At 33.9% G+C, this 19,530-nt stretch overlaps 1 protein-coding gene across 2 annotated transcripts in view; it reads left to right on the top strand.

Moving 5' to 3' along the window:
- Positions 1–19,530, top strand: part of DMXL2 (Dmx like 2) — a 146,714-nt gene that overhangs the window by 105,490 nt on the left and 21,694 nt on the right. For both annotated transcript variants that reach the window (XM_036244322.1, XM_036244332.1), the window contains exons 20-28: positions 518–687; positions 3,918–4,015; positions 4,458–4,623; positions 5,955–6,219; positions 11,025–12,100; positions 12,509–12,700; positions 14,707–14,783; positions 16,695–16,825; positions 18,598–18,846. In XM_036244322.1, coding sequence (XP_036100215.1) covers positions 518–687; positions 3,918–4,015; positions 4,458–4,623; positions 5,955–6,219; positions 11,025–12,100; positions 12,509–12,700; positions 14,707–14,783; positions 16,695–16,825; positions 18,598–18,846 — 2,424 coding nt within the window. The remainder of the gene's footprint in view (positions 1–517; positions 688–3,917; positions 4,016–4,457; positions 4,624–5,954; positions 6,220–11,024; positions 12,101–12,508; positions 12,701–14,706; positions 14,784–16,694; positions 16,826–18,597; positions 18,847–19,530) is intronic.

The following is a 19,530-nucleotide window of genomic DNA, read 5'->3' as shown; positions in this document are numbered from 1 at the left end:
TGACTTACTTCCTGGAACTCGCATGAAGTTTCGAGCTCCCTGTAAAGTCATATTAGCTCTTTGGCCAGAGGGCTGAACGGGCGGTTTTCAGTGTTCAGTACTAAAGGGGTATGGTCTGCACGCAAGTGGGACTGAAACACCCATCCCAAGCACATGGGCCAAGGTGCTTTGACTTGACCAAAGCTTTCACTGTCGGTAAGTTTGGTGTGTATACATATGAATGGCTTGATATTCAAATAGTTTTCTTTCCAATGAGTAAGTTTTAGTGTCTCTGTTTTTGCAGGGGAATAAAAGCAAGTATGTTTGGGGAAAAGGTAGAGATTTTGATTTTGTTTATCCTGTCACTGATCTTGTATTTAGAAGCTTATAGTATAAAAATCCTAAATGATAAAAAAACTTCCTTTCTTCCTACTTGAAAATTTTTTCCAGAGTGAATGAATACATGATTGTGTGAAAATTGTTGTTGTTGTTGTTTTTTATATAGCTCTGAAGGTTATTATTTACATTTCTAATTTAGGTGTGTCTACTTGCCATTTTGCCTGGGCTTTTCATTCTGAGGCTGAGGAAGAACTGATTAATATGATTCCTGCAATTCAGAGAGGAGACCCTCAGTGGTCTGAGTTAAGAGCTATGGGAATAGGTTGGTGGGTCAGAAATATTAACACGCTCCGAAGATGCATTGAAAAGGTAACTTACTTCAGTGGATTTTGAACTTTAAAAAGTTACTTATTTTTTAATCCTCACCCGAGGATATTTTTCCCATTGGTTTTTTTTGTTTGTTTGTTTGTTTTTTAGAGTGGAAGAGAGGGAAGGAGAGAAGGACACATCCACGTGAGAGAGACAAATTGATTGGTTGCCTCCCACAAATGCTCTGACCGGGCTGGGGAATCAAACCTATAACCCAGGTGTGTGCCCTTGACCAGGAATTGAACCTAAGACCCTTTGGTGCATGGGCCGACGCTCTACCTCTGAGCCATGCTGGCCAGGGTGGGAAAAAAGTATTTTCTTGAAGGATAAAATATATTATCTTCCCAAAAAACCCGTAGTGGGGAATTAGTTTGTATATCTTGAGATCTTGAAAATTTCTTAAATAAAATTTTTTAGAGATTCCAAAACTTGACTTTTAAAAAATGTTATGCAGGTTATCAATTGTCTTTTGCCATATGCACTGAGGTTATAATATTTATGGAATAGTAATATTTTCTGCAATCCATTGAGGTATGTTCTAATTTAAGATACAATAAAAATCTAAATTTAGAAAGTAAATTAAAGTTCTTGTCAGTTATGTACATTACATAGAAAAATTCTTTTTATGTAACAGATTCTCTGCATGGCTAGGTTAATAAACAGCAAACTTCCTGTGCATGCTAAAAAATAACATTCAATATAAAAGGTTTTGATTTGTTTGCACTTAAAGGACATATCTATGGCAGCAAATGAAACATACTATAACATTTCAAGACAGGTTTTTGGAATCAGCTTTTTGATATTCCCTTTAGGAAAATAAATTGTTAAAAAAATCTGTTAGTGGAAGCTGAAAGTTCTTTCAGTGTTGCAGAAACTAGCTGTTACTGAGCACCTATTGTGTGCTAGGTTTGGTGCTAGTTGCTTTTCATAAGTTACTTCGTCTTCTCATCAGCCTCATCTCCATTTTCCACCTGATGGACCTAAGACTCGGAGAAGCTAGGTAACCAGCCCAAACTCCCATCAATAGTAAGTGTTAGATTTAGTCTGTGCCCTTTCTACACTGTCAGGGTTAGAAAAGTGGAATTCTCATTCATTGTTTACTTTTAGGAGTCTATTGAAATTCCAGAAGTACAATTAGTGATACTACATTTGTAAAGTATAAATGTATTTCTCCCAAGAAGAATTTATTCCTCTAAAACAATAGTTCTCAAATCTTAGTGTCAGAAGAATCACCTGGCAAACTTATTTAAAATGCATATCCCCCCAGTCATGCTGCCATTTTATTTGGAAGGGCTGTGGCCTCTTCCTCTTAATTAGTGTCCTGTGATTCTGGTGTTCATGCTTTTTAGATCATAGTTTGAAGTGTGTATAGAAAAGAGTCATTTTTCTGCTACATGTAAGGCAGCTAGTAAGGTATCTCCATTTCTCCTCTCAAAATAGGCACAAGTGTCAGAAGGAATTTTTCTCACACCAACCAAGAAATCTAGTTTCTGGTGTATAGGAAAAGTTAATTGTTATAGTATATAAATAACACAATATCTGCATAAAATTTTTTTATGTCCCATAGCAGTGGGAAAAAGAGAACGTATTTTGTCTGAAATGTTTTAGATATTGCCTACAAAGATCTCTTTATTTGTCAAAGATGTGTTGTGTTACTATAATAAAATATTTCTGATATATACATATAATTTATTTCCACAAGTAATTTATCACTTAAAATTAAATAAAAAAGAGTATGTATATTTTTGCTTTGAGATGTATATTATAAATCCTTACCTGAAGGTAGATAAAAAGTCCTCTAAAAATTATTAAACATTGGAATACTAAGTTGAGTGATTGAAGCCTGAGAAAATACTTAAAAAGGAGAGAAATATAAGAGAATTGAGAGCAAAGCATTTTCATGGTGGAGTTTTAGGTATCCTTCCCCTCTCTCCCATGCCTCAGTAGATTCCTGCTTCACCATCAGTCAATGTAAAGCTATTAAAACATCCATTGTTCTTTTATTTTGTCTCTCAACTTAGTGATTTGCACACGTTATCTCAGTATTATTGAGAAATAAGGTATGGTCTATTGGATATTGTGTTCAAAACAATATAGTGATATATAATAATGTTACTGACCTAATTTTTAAACTTACACTGGGTTGCCCTGGCTGCCGTGGCTTACTTGGTTAGAGCATCGTCCCGTTCACCAAAAGGTGGTAGGTTTGATTCACAGTTGGGGCACATGCCCAGGTTGTGGGTCTGATCCCTGCAAGGCAACTGATGGATGTTTCTCCGTCCCTCCCTCCCTCATACCTTCCTTTCCTCTCTACCTTCCATCCTGTCTCTAAAAATCAACAAACTTACACTGAGTTGATCAGTTCTATTTGTAATCAGCAACTTTGGGTATATGGCTCAAAGGAGGTTATCAGTTATAATATAAGGAGAATCGTATGCTCATTAAGACTTTTTCTCATGAAATTTCTAAGAACTAACATTTGTAAACCCTTTAAAATAACAGAGCTTCAACCATCTGTATTTTAATTACTTTGCCAGAGAGAATGTATCAGTCCTTCAGAATTGCCAGAATTTGATTGAAAAATACTAGGAAAGTATGCTTTTTAAAAAAAGTACATTTAAAAAACTGGAACTTTTATTTTTGTCAGTAATCTTATAAATGTGTTGTGTATAATTGATATTTATAGATGTCTATATCAGTATTAGTTGAAAGCTTTACATTGTGAAATCATATATACCATGGAAGTTACCATTTTAAGTTTTATAAAATATTAAGAAATGTCATATGTTTAATTTTTAAGAAAAAGTACATCTATTGAATATTGATTCTGCTTTCCTTATTGTTTCCTGTGTTAGACAGCTTTATTACTACCAGGGTTTTGATCCCTTTTCTACACCTAGCTGTGTGACCTTAGGCATTTCACTTAACCTCTCTGTATCTCAGTCACCTCATATCTAAAATGGAGATAATAGTACCTATGGATTGTGGTGATCCAATAAGATAAATGAAAGACACTTTTTAAAAATTATTTTTATTATTGCTGGCATCTAAATGTTTGTTTCTAGGAGCATGTAATATAAGATCCTGGAGACTGTAGGATAGAGCCAAGTTTTCCCATCTCCATAGTTTCTATCAGCCATGGAAATAGTAAAGAAGCATTAATTTTTTAATTGGTTGTAATTTTAAAAATTAAACGGTTAATTTAATATAATATTTTATTTACCATTTAGGTTGCCAAAGCTTCTTTTCAAAGGAACAATGATGCTTTGGATGCTGCATTATTCTACCTGGCAATGAAGAAGAAAGCAGTAGTGTGGGGTCTGTTTAGGTGAGTTACCTCAACATTTAACATAATTTAATTGAATAAAGATTGTGCTGTGAATCAGAAACCTAGGACTTTTGAAAGTATTTAGATATATGAGCTTGATCAAATTAGCTTACTTGTCTGTGCTTTGGTTCCCCTATCTGCAAAAAATGGGCACAGTATTGTTTCAGCTTACTTAAAGAGTGGGATGTTGTTAAAAAATGTTAATAAAAGTACTTTGGAAACTAAAAAATATTCTTGCTTCCTATTTATGTATACAAAGGGTAATTTGAGCTTTCCTTATTAGAAGTAAAGAGAAGCTTGATAATAAATACCTATCACTGAAGTTATTGTTCTTTTTTAGGTGGATGTTTGAGGTTTTTATTTTTCATTTTCACACATTCTGTAAAGGATTGAAAATATTTAAAATTGGTTTAACCACTGATGTTTGTGCTCTGGTTCTCAGGTCACAACATGAGGAAAAAATGACAACATTTTTCAGCCACAACTTTAATGAAGATAGATGGCGGAAGGCCGCTTTGAAAAATGCTTTCTCTTTACTTGGAAAACAACGCTTTGAACAATCTGCTGCTTTTTTCTTGTTAGCTGGTTCACTGAAAGATGCCATAGAGGTATAAATAAGAAAATATGCTATGCAGTACTTGCAAGAGATTGAAATCCTTAAAAAGTTGTAGAGGATATTATAATTTTTTTTGTCATATGTTTGTAAGGACAGAGAATAACTACAGAAGTTACTGAACTTAAATAGTGGTACTGTGAAAAATGAAATTATAAATAAATTCAAGTGAGAAACGTGAATGAAAATTTTTATATAGGGAATATTTCATTTTAAGATAGGCATATGCATTTCAAGTATATGTATGAAACACTGGAAAAAAATGGTTTATGAAAATCTTCTTCCCAGCTATCTTGTGATTCTGAACTATTTAAAGTATATATAGGTTACAACCTCGTTATCTGGTGTAGAAATGCAGATATGTGTAAGTTCTTTTTCTTCTAAATGTAATTTATAGATATGGAACTGAAATTGCAGTTTGTACATTTTTGTAATGTAGTTCTAGATATTAGAAAATAAATATAAACAGGTAAAACTTTGCATTTTTTTAATATAGAATCCTGGTCACTGGTTAAGAGAGTAATTATAAATATTTGTTTATTTATGATATCTTCCTCTTAGAGTACCTACTGTCATTATGAATAATCCAAAGGGGTGAAGGAAAAATAGGACTGGCAATAATACATGATAGAACAAATAGGAACTATCTAACAAAGTGCAAATACTTCACATTTAGAATCAGTCATATTTTCAGAATGATCTCAAGTGTATGATTTTTAAAAAATAACAAATGTTTATAATTTTAAAGTGGGAAGTTTAGCCAAGAAGATACTCAGGCAAAGAAGAGACATATCGATTGACTTAGAGATACTCATATTACCTGGATGACCTAAAAATCTCAAGATGTATAGTTACATTGGAATATAAAGTCAGAGAGAGTAAAATAGAATATGTGGCTTCGTTTCATGCATTATTTACTATATAAATAGAAGGTTCTTTTAAAATAGTAATAATTTTGTTTATATGGAAAAACACTTGGAAATTGAAAGGAACTGATGTATATACATTCAAATGTCATAATTGGCATATAATTTAAAAATGAATGTTACTAATTTAAATTGACCCAAGTCTGAGATGATGTTGATATACTTTTTTTTATGCTTATTTTACCAATGGTTTTTCTAGGCTGTAAGCTACTAAATTCAGATTTCTTACTCTTTTTGCTATTCTTTAATCTCCTATCAGGCAGTCATTTCTACCCTCAACCTCTGGACCCCCTCCTTCTACTGTGAAATATAAATGGTAGATAATTTCAGGATATTAATGGGACATTTTATATCTCTAAATAATTATTAAATAAATATTTCTTAATATCAAAATTTACAGGTGTGTCTTGAAAAAATGGAAGATATTCAGCTGGCCATGGTTATTGCCCGTTTATATGAATCTGAATTTGAGACTTCATCCACTTATATATCCATCCTAAATCAGAAGGTTTTGGGTTGCCAAAAGGATGGCTCAGAATTTGATTGCAAAAGATTACATCCTGATCCTTTCTTGCGTAGTCTTGCCTATTGGGTAATGAAAGATTACACCCGAGCCTTGGACACGTTATTGGAACAAACACCCAAGGAGGATGATCATCATCAAGGTAGGATCATTTGTAAGTTTCTCTTTTTCTTTGTAAAAGAAGATAGTTTCTGAGCTAATATTCGCTTAGAGCAAAACAAACAAACCAACAAACAAAAAGTCATTACTAGATTTACTTTCCAACTTTGAGAAATTATCAAAATTACTTATGTGGCTAAAGAATTAGTCATTTGCTGTTTGTAATTTAATCTATTATTTGGTTATCAAAGTATGAGCTTTACTAAGAAGACTTGACACACATTTTCACTCTCACACATTAAGGTTTATAAAATAGAATTACCATGCTATTCTAATTTCATGTTTATTGAACTGAAGTATTATACAGCTCTTTCCATTTAATTACACAGCCAGTTTTATGTTTGTTTTATAGAAGAGATTTTGGCTGTTACACATACTGGTTTAGTGCTTAGGCCTGGAAAAACTTTATTCTTATATGCTAAACTTTCTTTACTCTTATTTATCCCAAATAATTTAGATTCTTTAAGCATCTAGAGGGTATTTATCAGATTGTTTGCAGTAATTTTAAATAAGTGGAACCCTCTAAGTATTCATCAATAGAATAGTTAAATAAATTATAATATATTTGTAGTACTGAAACAGTACCATTAAAAATGAGGTAAATTGGCCCTGGCTGGGTAGCTCAGTTGGTTAGAGCATTGTCCCAATATTCCAAGGTTTTGAATTCAATCCCTGGTCAGTGCACATACAAGAATCAACCAATAAATGTATCAGTAAGTGGAACAGCAAATTGATGTTTCTGTCTGTCTGTCTCTCGTTCTCCCTTCCTTCCTCTCTTCTCTAAAATCAATAAATAAACATTATTTTAAATGAGGTAAATTGAGCCTTGGCCAGTTTGGCTCAGTAGTTAGAGCATTGACCGAAAGACCAAAGAGTCTTGGGTTTGATTCCTGGTCAAGGACACATACCTGAGTTGCAGGTTTAATCTTTGACCCTGGTCGCAGTCATGCAGGAGGCAACCAATCAATGTGTCTCTCTCACATCGATGTTTCTCCCTATCACTCCCTCCCTCCCTCCCTCCCTCCCTTCCACTCTATCTAAAAATCAATGGGAAAATATCCTCAGGTGAGGATTAACCAAAAAAAAAAAGGTAAATTGATGTGTTAACATGTATTGTATTATTAAGTGGAAAAAAAGCAAGATGCAGAACAGTGTGAACTTGTTGCATTTTATATATTTTGTTTTTATTTTTTTAATCCTTACCCAAGGATATTTTTCCATTTATCATCAGATAGTGTGGGAGGGAGGGAGGGAGAGAAAATATCGATGTGAGAGAGACACATTGATTGGTTGCCTCCCACAGGACCCCGACCAGGGCCAGGGACCAAACTGCAGCCGGGGTATGTGCCCTTTACTGAATCGAACCTGCAACTCTTTGGTCCACAGGCTCACACTCTAACCACTGAGCCAAACTGGCCAGGGCTCTTGTTGCATTTTACACACTTGTCTCTCTCTCTCTCTCTCTCTCTCACACACACACACACACACACACACACACACACACACACACTGATACAATGTCTGATCCCACTCTCCTTTTATTGTTGTTTCCTGGAACAAATAATAAGAAATGAACTACTGGTCTCTGGTTACCTTTTGGGAATAGGAGTAGAGAGATTTAAGCTCTTACTTTTTATTTTGTACTTTGTGTAGTTCTAATTTTCTAGCCTTATATTTTTATTACTTATTTTTAAATGCTAAAAGAGTTTATGTGGAAGAGATTAGGGCCTAATTTTTACTTTCTTCTTTACAAAGAAGAAATATAATATTTTAATAATATTTAAAGGAAATAAAATAAAATAAAAAGCTTTAGAAGACAAATAAATATCTGTGTTACCCAGGTAATTTTTATAGAAGGAAGGTTCAACTTATTTCTTAATGTTTTTCAGGTTAATTTTAAAAAACTTATTGTGGCCCTGGCTGGTTTGGCTCAGCGGTTAGAGCGTTGGCCTGCGGTCCTGAGAGACCCGGGTTCGGTTCCCACTAAGGGCACATACCCTGGTTGCAGTTTGTCCCCGGCCCTGGTTGGTTGTGCGGGTGGCAGCCACTCGATGTGTTCCTTTCACATCGATGTTTCTCTCTCTCTCTCTGTTCCTCTCTCTCCCTCCCACTCTACCTGAACAAAAAATGGAAAAATGTCCTTGGGTGAGGATAAAACAAAACAAAACAAAACAAAAAAACTTATTGTGGAAAATTTCAAATATATATAAAAGAGTGAATAATGTAAAGAAAATCTTGACTTTATCACCCAGCTTCAAAAGTTACCAACTAATAAAACAACATTGTGTCATATATCCTCCATCCTCCCTGCCCTTCCCATTCTCAACACAGATCCCAATTTACCTTGTGTTCTGTAATATTTCAACATGCATCTCGAAAAAATAAGTACCCTTAAAAACCATAACATATACCATTGTAAAGAAATTCTATTAGTAATAATCAAATATTCTCTGGTTATCTCATTAAATGTTATACAGTTGATTTGTTTGAATCAAGGGTCCAATATATTGTGATTGTTTATGTTTACTTTAATCTATAGTTTTTCCTCCTTTCTTTTTTTCCCCTTGCAGTTTATTTGTTTAAGAAGTTGGGTGGTTAATCCTGTATTTTCTTGTATTTTGGATTTTGCTGATTGTGTCCTTCTTGTATCATTTAACATAGTTCCTTTTCCTTTGTTATATCTCCTAGAAATTGATAGTTAAGATTCTAAAGGGTTTTATCAGTTTTTTTTGGCAGAAATACTTCATAGGTGGTGTCCATCAGGGGACTTGTAATGTCGGCTTTTTTTTTTTTTTTTTTTTTTTTTTTGTGGTATTAACAGCAATGATCACTACCTAGATTAAAAATATATATATTTATTGGGTGTATTTTAGAGAGAAAGGGGAAGAGAGAGAGAGAGAGAGAGAGAGAGACAATTGGTTTATTCTTAGTTTTGTATTCATTGGTTGCTTTTTATTTGTGCTCTGACTGGGGATCGAACCTGCAACCTTGGTGTATATGGACAATGCTCTAACCAATTGAGTCACCCAACCAGGGCCCTACATTTTTTATTTCATTAGTGGTTATAAAATGATGATCTGATTAGGTCATTTTATCCTTCCTTTATGAGCTGGAATACGTCTCTAGAGTACAGTCCTCCTTTAGCAACTGATTATGCCGAAGTTCGGTAGTATGTATAGTGATGGGAAACATAAATGTTTGATTCTTTTTTTAAATTTTGTTTGTTTGTTGTTGCTGTTAATCCCGGGATGAATCTGCAACCCAACTATGTGCCCTTGTCTGGGACTCGAACCCGTTTCCCTTTGGTCCACAGGCCAATGCTCTTGTTTGATTCTTTTTTTAAATTTTGTTTGTTTGTTGTTGCTGTTAATCCTGGGGTGAATCTGCAACCCAACTATGTGCCCTTGTCTGGGACTCGAACCCGTTTCCCTTTGGTCCACAGGCCAATGCTCTAACAACTGAGCCAAACTGGCCAGAGCATGTTTGATTCTTTTTATCAGTTTTCAAAATAATAGCTTGGTTCCCTAGCATTCTACAAAGCTGACCAACTAGATTTAATATTTTTAAAGGTCATTTTGAACTCACAGATTTAGATAGATTTGTGTTTTAATCCATTGCAGTTTGATATTTAGATACATCGATAACCAATGCAAGCCTTTTCAAGTTTTTTAATCCTCCTGACATTATTCTTTGATAGTTTCTTTCCTTTCTGGGTTGGCAAGATGTTTCAGGCTCATTTTGTACATTTCCTGCTGTAGACCTGGAAATGGCCATTGCTCCAAAGAGTCCTGGTTTACAGACCACAGTCTGGGCACAGGCATTCCTATTGCTGTTGGTTTGGTCATCATTTCTAGGCTATTTTAATGAATGGAGCTAGGAATTTGTTCCCCTGAGAATTAATGAGTTCACAATGAAATTCAAATTGAAATGTAGATTATTATGTTCTTTCTCCTTGAATGATTTAAAAGTTGTGTATTATAATGAAAAGCTTGGATTCTCATGGCATTAACATAATTATCTGCTACTTAATGTGCATATTATAGTTTCAGAATGGTGATGTAAATATTTTTCATAATAACATTACTGAAAATAGTTCAAGCTTTTTTTGTGTGTGTGGTTGTTTTTGTTTTTATGATATATTCCACTAAGGATGTATAGTTAAGTTACTTGTCTTTTTTTTAAAAGCTTTTTTAAGTTACTTGTTTTAAAGTCACCTTAGAGTTCTCAGTGTGGTTCATGCTACCAACTTGATACACAAAATCATTTAAAAAAATTTTTTTTGTGAAATTTTAAAAAAATTGATTTTCTTTTAAAGTTATATAAAATACTGACATGGTTTTAAAATAAAATATATAAAACCAAGGTATTTTCAGAGAAATCTATCTTCTTTCCTGACCTCTCTACCCTGTTCTTCCCTCCCTTTTTAGGGAACCAATTAAAAATTTTCTTGCGTACATTTTTATTCCGTTTAAAAAATATAAGTGCTCATATGCATTTATGTTTGTATCGCCTCTCCACTTTCTCAGATAAAAGGTAGTTTACATTATATCGTTTTTTGTACCTTCTTTTACATAGTATATCCTGGACATCGGTCCATAGCAACACATAGGGAAATTCTTTTTGTTTCAACTGTGCAGTTTTACTGATTATGTAGATGTACCATAGTTCACCTTATCCCAGGTTAATATTTAAGTATCCTTTATTTTGAGGAAATGCTGACATTTTATTTTTTAATATAAATACAAATTAATATAGTACCTTGTGATTGTATCTGCTTGATTTCTATAGTTATCATCAAATCTTGTAACCCAGTGGTCTTTAGTTTCTACAACTACCTGCGAACTCATCCTTTGCTTATTCGAAGAAACCTCGCCTCCCCTGAAGGAACTTTGGCAACTTTAGGTCTCAAAACTGAGAAAAACTTTGTTGATAAAATTAACCTCATAGAAAGAAAATTATTTTTTACCACTGCAAATGCCCATTTTAAAGTTGGATGTCCTGTTTTAGCCTTGGAGGTACTCTCCAAAATTCCCAAAGTTACCAAAATATCTGCTCTACCTGCAAAAAAAGATCATCCTGACTTTATTTCTAAAAAAATGAGTGATGTACCTTCAGAATCAAAAACCCTGAGTGATGGCAATAGCAGTTCTGGCACTGATTGGTCAACTGTAACTTCATCTCAGTTTGACTGGAGTCAGCCAATGGTAAAAGTTGATGAGGACCCTCTTAAACTTGATTGGGGTGAAGATCATGATAGTGCCTTAGAAGAAGAGGAAGAAGATGCAATTGGTTTAGTAATGAAAAGTACAGATGTCAGGGGAAAAGATAGACAAGAAGATCAGAAAGCGTCAGACCCTAATATGTTATTGACTCCTCAGGAAGAGAATCTTGACGGTGATACTGAAGTTGACGTGATCGCTGAACAACTAAAATTCAGAGCTTGTTTAAAGATCCTTATGACTGAACTGAGAACACTGGCTACAGGTTATGAAGTAGATGGAGGAAAACTCAGATTTCAACTCTATAACTGGCTTGAAAAGGAAATTGCTGCCTTGCATGAGATATGTAATCATGAAACAGTTATTAAAGAATATGCCAGTAGAACATATTCTAAAGTAGAAAGTGATCTGGATCAGAAAGAAATGGCAGATAAACCAGATATTGATTCCTATGAGCGCCACCAAATGGAAAGGCGAAGATTGCAGGCTAAACGAGAGCATGCGGAAAGACGAAAGTTGTGGTTGCAGAAAAACCAAGATCTCCTGAGAGTGTTTCTTAGTTACTGTAGCCTTCATGGGGCCCAAGGTGGTGGTCTGGCCTCAGTAAGGATGGAACTCAAATTTTTGCTACAAGAATCACAGCAGGTATGAACTTCAATTCTGTTTTCAGTCTTGGTTATCTTAATTTTAATAGCTCTTCTAGTTATAGCTATAAAGTTCCTTTTACTAGTTAATCTAAATATGTTCAACTCTATTTATAGGAGGCAGATATTTATTATCTACATGGGTCTTTTTAGACTGAAGTTTTGGAAATTAGGAGGAGGTTTAAAAGATTGAGAGCACATCATGTAATGCTCATCTTTATCTCCTGTATCTAGCATAGTACCTGGTACATACTGGTGCTCAATAAATTTTTGTAGACTGGGGGAATAAGTACATGATTATTCTTCTTATATTCAAATAGTAACCGTAAGTATTTTTGTCAGATAACTATTAATTGCTTTTTTCTCCTTCATTGTAACTACTTTGAAAAAAATAATCCATTACCCACAGGAAACTACGGTGAAGCAGCTCCAGTCTCCATTGCCATTACCTACCACCCTACCTCTGCTTTCAGCAAGTATCGCATCAACAAAAACAGTCATAGCCAATCCTGTATTGTACTTAAATAATCATATCCATGATATACTTTATACTATTGCTCAGATGAAAACACCACCTCATCCCAGTATTGGAGATGTGAAGGTAATGTAAATTTTATGATCATTTGATATTGCACACACTGAGAAGGTAAATATGTTATACTTGTCTTTCAATTTGAACTTAGAGGAAATATTTTAAAGTGCCCTTAATGTGCTACCAACTCACCACTCCTGATCATTTCAAGACTATTGGTCCTGTGAATATAATTTTTTTATTTATTTTTTAAACTGTATAGGTTTCTTTTTAAAAAATATATTTTTATTGATTTTTTTTTTTTTGATAGGAAGGGAGAATGGGAGAGAAATAGAAACATTGATTGGCCTCCTACATGCCCCTAACTGGGGATTGAGCCCACAACCCGAGCACGTGCCCTGACCAGGAATCAAACTGGGACCTCTTAGTCCATGGACCAACACTCAATCTACTGAGCCACACTGGCTGGGCCCAGTGAATATAATTTAAAATAAAGTATTCTTACTTCTGGAGAAGTTGTCTTCCTTTAAGACAGGCAAATATTCTTTTGTTAATAAAATGAATTCTCTGTATAGTATTCTTGCCACTTAATATTCCTTTAGATCTTTCATGCCCCTTAAATGAACAATTAATTAGAAATTTAAGACTTATTTGCCTTCATGCCAACATATTGTAAAAATACAAGTTAAAAGGGGAATCTTTGAGAGAACCATAACTGATCAGAAGTAGTTCCAGAGAAAATATTCTTGTCACCATTTCTCTGATGATTGTGTTTGCTGTGCAATAATTAAGGGCAGAGTTTTGGCAGAGTTATTACGCAAAATTAAATCTATCCCTTGTTTTGAAAAACTTAAAAATGGATAGATTCTAAGAAACCCTAGGGAGCTTGGCCAGATCTGGAGAGTTACCAGATTTCCACTCTGCCAGCCTAAGTGTATTTCGCTGTGCTTTTTCCAGGTCCAGTGGCTGGCGTCATTTCAGGTCCCCAACATTTTTATTTTTTATTTCTTTTGTTTGAAAGGAGTGTTTGATCTGGTTGTACATTCTTCCAAAGGACCCACGGTTTTACTGGTCACATCAACCTATTAGAGACTTCCAATCCATAGCATAAATTAATCTATTTCAGTATTTTATCAGATATTACTTAAATGATTTCTTAGGTTAATACAGACATACAGAGATGCATTAAATGCATATACATTCTAATTAAACATTTCAAATTCCTAGAAATTTGGATAAGGCTTTCAAAGAGTATGAAGCTTTTTCTGAAGTCCCTTCAAATTTTAAGATTTTATGAGTCTGAAGATGTTGAGTCAACATGGCATTTTAGGATGTGGTTTTCACAGTATGTTGATAATTTTTTTTTTTTTTTTTTAATTCTCACCTGAGGACATTTTTTTGCATTTATCTTGAGAGAGAGAGGAGGGAGGGAGAGAGAGAGAGAGAAACATCGACTTGTGAGAGACACATCCAGTGGTTGCCACCCACACAACCCCAGCCAGGGCGGGGAACAAACTGCAACCGAGGTACATGCCCTTAGTGGGAACCTAACCCAGGCCTCCCTGGTCCATGGGCTGCTGCTGCAACTACTGAGCCAAACCAGCCAGGGCTGTTGATAATTTCTAAACTTTCTAAATTAAAAATTTAAGACTATGCACTGGTCATAAGTACTTAGTACATTATTTGCTTCTGGAAAATCAGCCCTTTCACAGAGTGATCGATACATTTAATTCTTTCTTATTGATAAGATGAAATCTTTATTTTCATCAAGGGGAATTTCATAAGGCAAGTTTAAAGAAAAGCTCTGGAAAGTCTACTGTTTTGGTTTTGATTTTTTTGGCATATTACATTTTAAACTAATTGTTAGCAAGCTGAATTAATTAGCTTTGTTGTGGGCATGCATGTGAAGTTGGATGAGTCTTATTTTAGAAGTTTTAAAGTACATTTAGCCGTCTCATATTGGAGAATCTAGTTTTATGATATTCCTAATTTCCTGGGTATTTTCTGATTTTTAAGTTATTGCTATTGTGTAGAAATGTTAGTACAAAATGTAATTGTGGCTGTTTTGGTTTTAGGTGCACACACTTCATTCATTAGCAGCATCACTTTCTGCATCAATTTACCAAGCATTATGTGACAGTCATAGCTACAGGTAACAAAAAAAAAATTCACTGAAATAGTATTAATACAGCAAAAATATTAAACTGTTCCAGAATTATATTAAGGTTCTATTTTCCTAGGGATTGAAAAATACTCAATTATGACTACTATGTTTACTTTAATAGATGAGAGATAATGAAAAAACAAGTAATTATTTGTTTAGTTTAGCTGTCATTTAGTAACAAAAGAGACATAGAAAATGACAAACAGTAAATAGGAATTATCACTATCGCCATCTTTTTGTTTTCAAGAAGAGAAATGTTCACTATCAAAAATAATTTATAAAATTAAGTTTTCTATTTTTTTCCTTAGGAAATACCACTTTTAGCATTAGATTAATGTCTATGTATGTAATTGGTTTTAACTTAAAAGAGGAAGTACTTTTGAAAAATGAAAAGGTACATTCCTAACATTGAATTATTAAAATCAATTTTATTTACTCATTTACATATAATATAAAAGTCTTTGAAGGTAATGGTTTGAATTTCTTTAATGTCCAATTCCTTCATCAGTGTATACTTTGCATTTTAAAGATGAGGGCTGTGTAAGTACTAAGAAATTGAATCACTTGAAAAGACCCAAATTTAAATGAATTATATTACTAAATGAAAAGTTTGTAATATACATAAAATTACATTAAGTATATATTAAACGTATGTTTAGATTTTTTTCTTGTAAATTCAGCAGCCTTTTGTGGAAAGATTTGATATTGCGTAAGGAATTACTCTCTCAAAAGGGCCTGTATACGGATTTTAGCCTTAGAAGGCCATTTCTAAGTAGTCCACAGACTTGGAAATGTAAATAAGAAAAAAATGTTTATTTAGTTGACTGTGATCATTTTAATACTCAAAGACAACTTGTTTGTTATGAACCCTGGTTAAAATGATGCTAAATGTGAATTCAAATTTTTAAAAATGTGTATGTTCTAGTCCTGAGGCTATGATTAACTCTCAAGGGTGTCAGCTTTACTTTTTTTTTGTTTTTTAATCTTCAGATATAGTGAGGGAGGGAGGGAGAGAGAGAGAAACATCAGTGTGAGAGAGACACATCAATTGGTTGCCTCCCACACGACCCCGACCAGGGCTGGGGACTGAATCACAACTGAGGTACTTGCCCTTGACCAGAATGAAACCTGAGACTCTGGTCTGGAGGCTGACGCTCTGACCACTGAGCCAGACTGGCCAGGGCATTTTACTTTTATATTTTCTTTAACTCTACAAAGATGAGGGAAATAAATATTTAGGCACATTTTGACTTTAGAATCAGGTATTTCTAAAATATGATCCTCCAGATTTTAGTTCATATTTTATTTTTTATTTTTTATTTTTATTTTTTTGTTCAGGTAGAGTGGGAGGGAGAGAGAGGAACAGAGAGAGAGAGAGAGAGAGAGACATCGACGTGAAAGGAACACATCGAGTGGCTGCCACCCGCACAACCAACCAGGGCCGGGGACAAACTGCAACTGAGGTACGCGCCCTTAGCGGGAACTGAACCCGGGTCTCTCTGGACCGCAGGCTGACGCTCTAACCGCTGAGCCAAACCGGCCAGGGCGAAACTTTCTAATATATCCTAGTACCTACAGCAGTCTTCTTACCTCAGACATTTTTAAAAAATAGAAATGAATGACTGTAGAAAAGATATTAAAAGTATTAGGTGGCATCTGGAAAAGATTTTAAAAGATTAAATGTCATCTGCCCAACATAGTAAAATTTGGTATTTTGTTTTTAAAAAAATCAATAAACAGTTATAACGAATTTCAAGAACTCTCTAAAATAAATTCTTATTAGAGCAGTGAATTGAGTTTTAAGAAAATTTTTATAATTATCTAAAATAAATATGTATAAAGTGTAATTGCCTATGACCTCAGTTAGGATAAGTAACTGAGCCCTTACGTTTACTCTAGCAGTCAAACGGAAGGAAATCAGTTTACCGGAATGGCATATCAAGGACTTCTTTTAAGTGATCGGCGAAGACTAAGGACAGAAAGCATTGAAGAACATGCCACACCAAATTCTCCCCCTGCTCAGTGGCCGGGTGAGCATTTAAATGTTATTTTTTTTCCTTTAAAAAAAAATCTTCTATTTGGCAGTTCTTTTTTAGAAAGATACCAACTGGTTTCCTGAATGTTGCTTTTTGTGGATTTGGTGGTTTTTGTTTTTGATGCTGTTTTCTGCCATGGGTTAAGCACTTAAGTACTGTAATGTCTGAAAACTCAGGAAGTTGAGGCTTCAAAAACAGCTGTGTTGACCAGCATTAAGAAGCAAGGTTTAACATCCTTCAGAAGGGTGAGCACATTATCCACCTCATTCTTGGAAATTCTGAATTAGAGTTGTAGAGATATTCTCACAGATATATTAGAGAGAATGCAATTATTCTCAAGTCTACATTTATATATTTGGACAGGAGTGGTCATTCTGTGACACATGTCATGCTGTCTGCCAGTCCTTCTTTTTCTCTGGTTAGCTCTCATTCTCCACATTTCGAACCTTCCCCACTCTATTAATAACCTTTTCTGGTCTACCATGTCATTTAATTTTTACTCTGTTTGCTTTATAACTCAGAGTTTACATGTTATTGATCACTGTGAGGAGTGACAGGAGAAAGAAGTGACAAACTCAAAGTGTTTGTCATTTAAAATCCATGTATACATAAGTTTATAGAAGCCTATTGTTTTCATTTTAGCTTTTTATTGAAATAATTTTAGATTTTATAAAAAGTTGCAAAAATAGCACAAAGGATTTCCCAATTGTTAACATTATACCATACTGCTTTATCATTCATTCCTTCTCTCTCTCCCTCACTCACTTTGTGTATGTATTGTAAGTATATTTTTTCTGAAATATTTGTAAGTTGCAAACATGATGCCTTTTTAAATCTAAATATGTTTTTCCTAAAACCAGACATTCTTTTGCATGACCATAGCACAGTTATCAAATTCAGCATCTTAACGTTGATACAATACTGTAATCTATAGGCTTTTTTTCACATTTCACCATTTGTCCCACTAAATTGTTCATGTAACATTTTTATGGTAATTTCTCATTGAGTTTCCTCTAATATGGAGTAGTTCCTCACTTTTTCTTTGTCTCTCATGACTTTGATAGTTTTGAAGAGCTCTAGTGAATTATCCTTTAGAATATCCCTCAATTTGGGTTTTTGTAATGTTTTCCTAATACTAGATTCAGGTTATATATTTTGGGCAGGGATACCACAAAAGAGATATGTGCCCTTCTCAGTGCAAAACATCAAGGAGTACATTATGTCGATTGGTCCCATTACTGGTGTTACTCCCTTTGATCTCTTGGTAAGGTAGCTTCTTCCAGATTCTTCTTTGTAAAGTTACTTTTTTTTCCCTTTGCAATGAATAAATATCTTTTGAAGAGAGTTTGAGACTATGTAAAAAATATACTTTTACCCACGAATTCTATCTAGCATGTAGTGGTGATTTTTGCCTGAATCAGATATTGCTGTGGGGGTTAAGAGATGGTGATTTTCTAGTTCTATCATTCCTTCTCCTTGTTAGTTGAAATTATACTGAAACTATATGGTCAAGAAGATCTTCCCTTCTCTTCTTTTTAATTATTCATTCTCTCATTTCTCATGCCAGTATAGAATAATGGAGTCTTGTTTTATAGGTTATAAGCCATTCCTATCATTATTTATTTTGTTTCTCAAATTCTGGAAATAATGTATTGAATGTAATATAGGTACATCATTTTGGTTAAATTGTAAATTTGGGATTTTTTTTCCTTGTGAAGCTTTATGCTAGGCTGATATACTTTTTATGATATTATATTCCCTTACAGGTGTGAGCTCACTTATCAATCTCTTGAGTTCAGCACAAGATGAAGACCAGCCAAAACTGAACATTTTGTTGTGTGAAGCTGTTATTGCTGTTTACTTAAGTTTATTGATACATGCTCTTGCCACAAATTCCTCCAATGAATTGTTTCGACTTGCAGCCCACCCATTAAATAATCGAATGTGGGCTGCTGTTTTTGGAGGGGGTGTAAAACTTGTTGTGAAACCTCAAAGACAATCAGAAAATATTTCAGGTAAGATTAATGTATGTAAATGTAAATAACTATACCATTGTTAAAGTAAAAGATTTTTTAACGTTTTAAGAATTTTTATTTTGAAAATCAGTGATGGTTAAAGTGTAATCACTCTTGTTAGGACAGTAAGTAACTAAACTCATATTAGAATAAGAAATATACAGTAATTTTAGTTGAACAATTTTTTTATGCCAAGACAAATTTAAGGAGGATAAAAAAGAAGTAGAGGAAAGGTAAAGGTAAGTGAGGAGACAATGTTAAAAAACTGAAGCCATGGAAATAGGATAGTTTTTAATTAGAGGAAGAAAGTTAAAAAAATTTTTTTTCAATTATAGTTGATGTACAATATTATTTAGTTTCAGGTGTACAACCTGGTGATTAGACATTTATACAACTTATAAGTGTTCACCTTGATAAATCTAGTGTCCATCTGGCACCATACATTGTTATTACACTATTATTGACTATATTCCCTGTGCTGTACTTTACATCCCCATGATTATTCTGTAACTACCAATTTGCACTTCTTAGTCCCCTTATCTTTGAGAAAGTTTATGGTCTTTATCTGAACAAGGCAGCTGTTTCACTCATACACCTGGTTATTTATTCCTTTTTTTTTTTTTTTTTTGGTTTATTTTTTCTCTCATGGACTAGAATATATTTTTCATCTCACTTTTTAAGATG

Source organism: Molossus molossus, unplaced genomic scaffold, assembly GCF_014108415.1.
Source record: "Molossus molossus isolate mMolMol1 unplaced genomic scaffold, mMolMol1.p scaffold_m16_p_1, whole genome shotgun sequence".
Taxonomy (NCBI): domain Eukaryota; kingdom Metazoa; phylum Chordata; class Mammalia; order Chiroptera; family Molossidae; genus Molossus; species Molossus molossus.
Note: the sequence above shows the minus strand (reverse complement) of the source record. Positions and strands in the feature narration are given on the sequence as shown.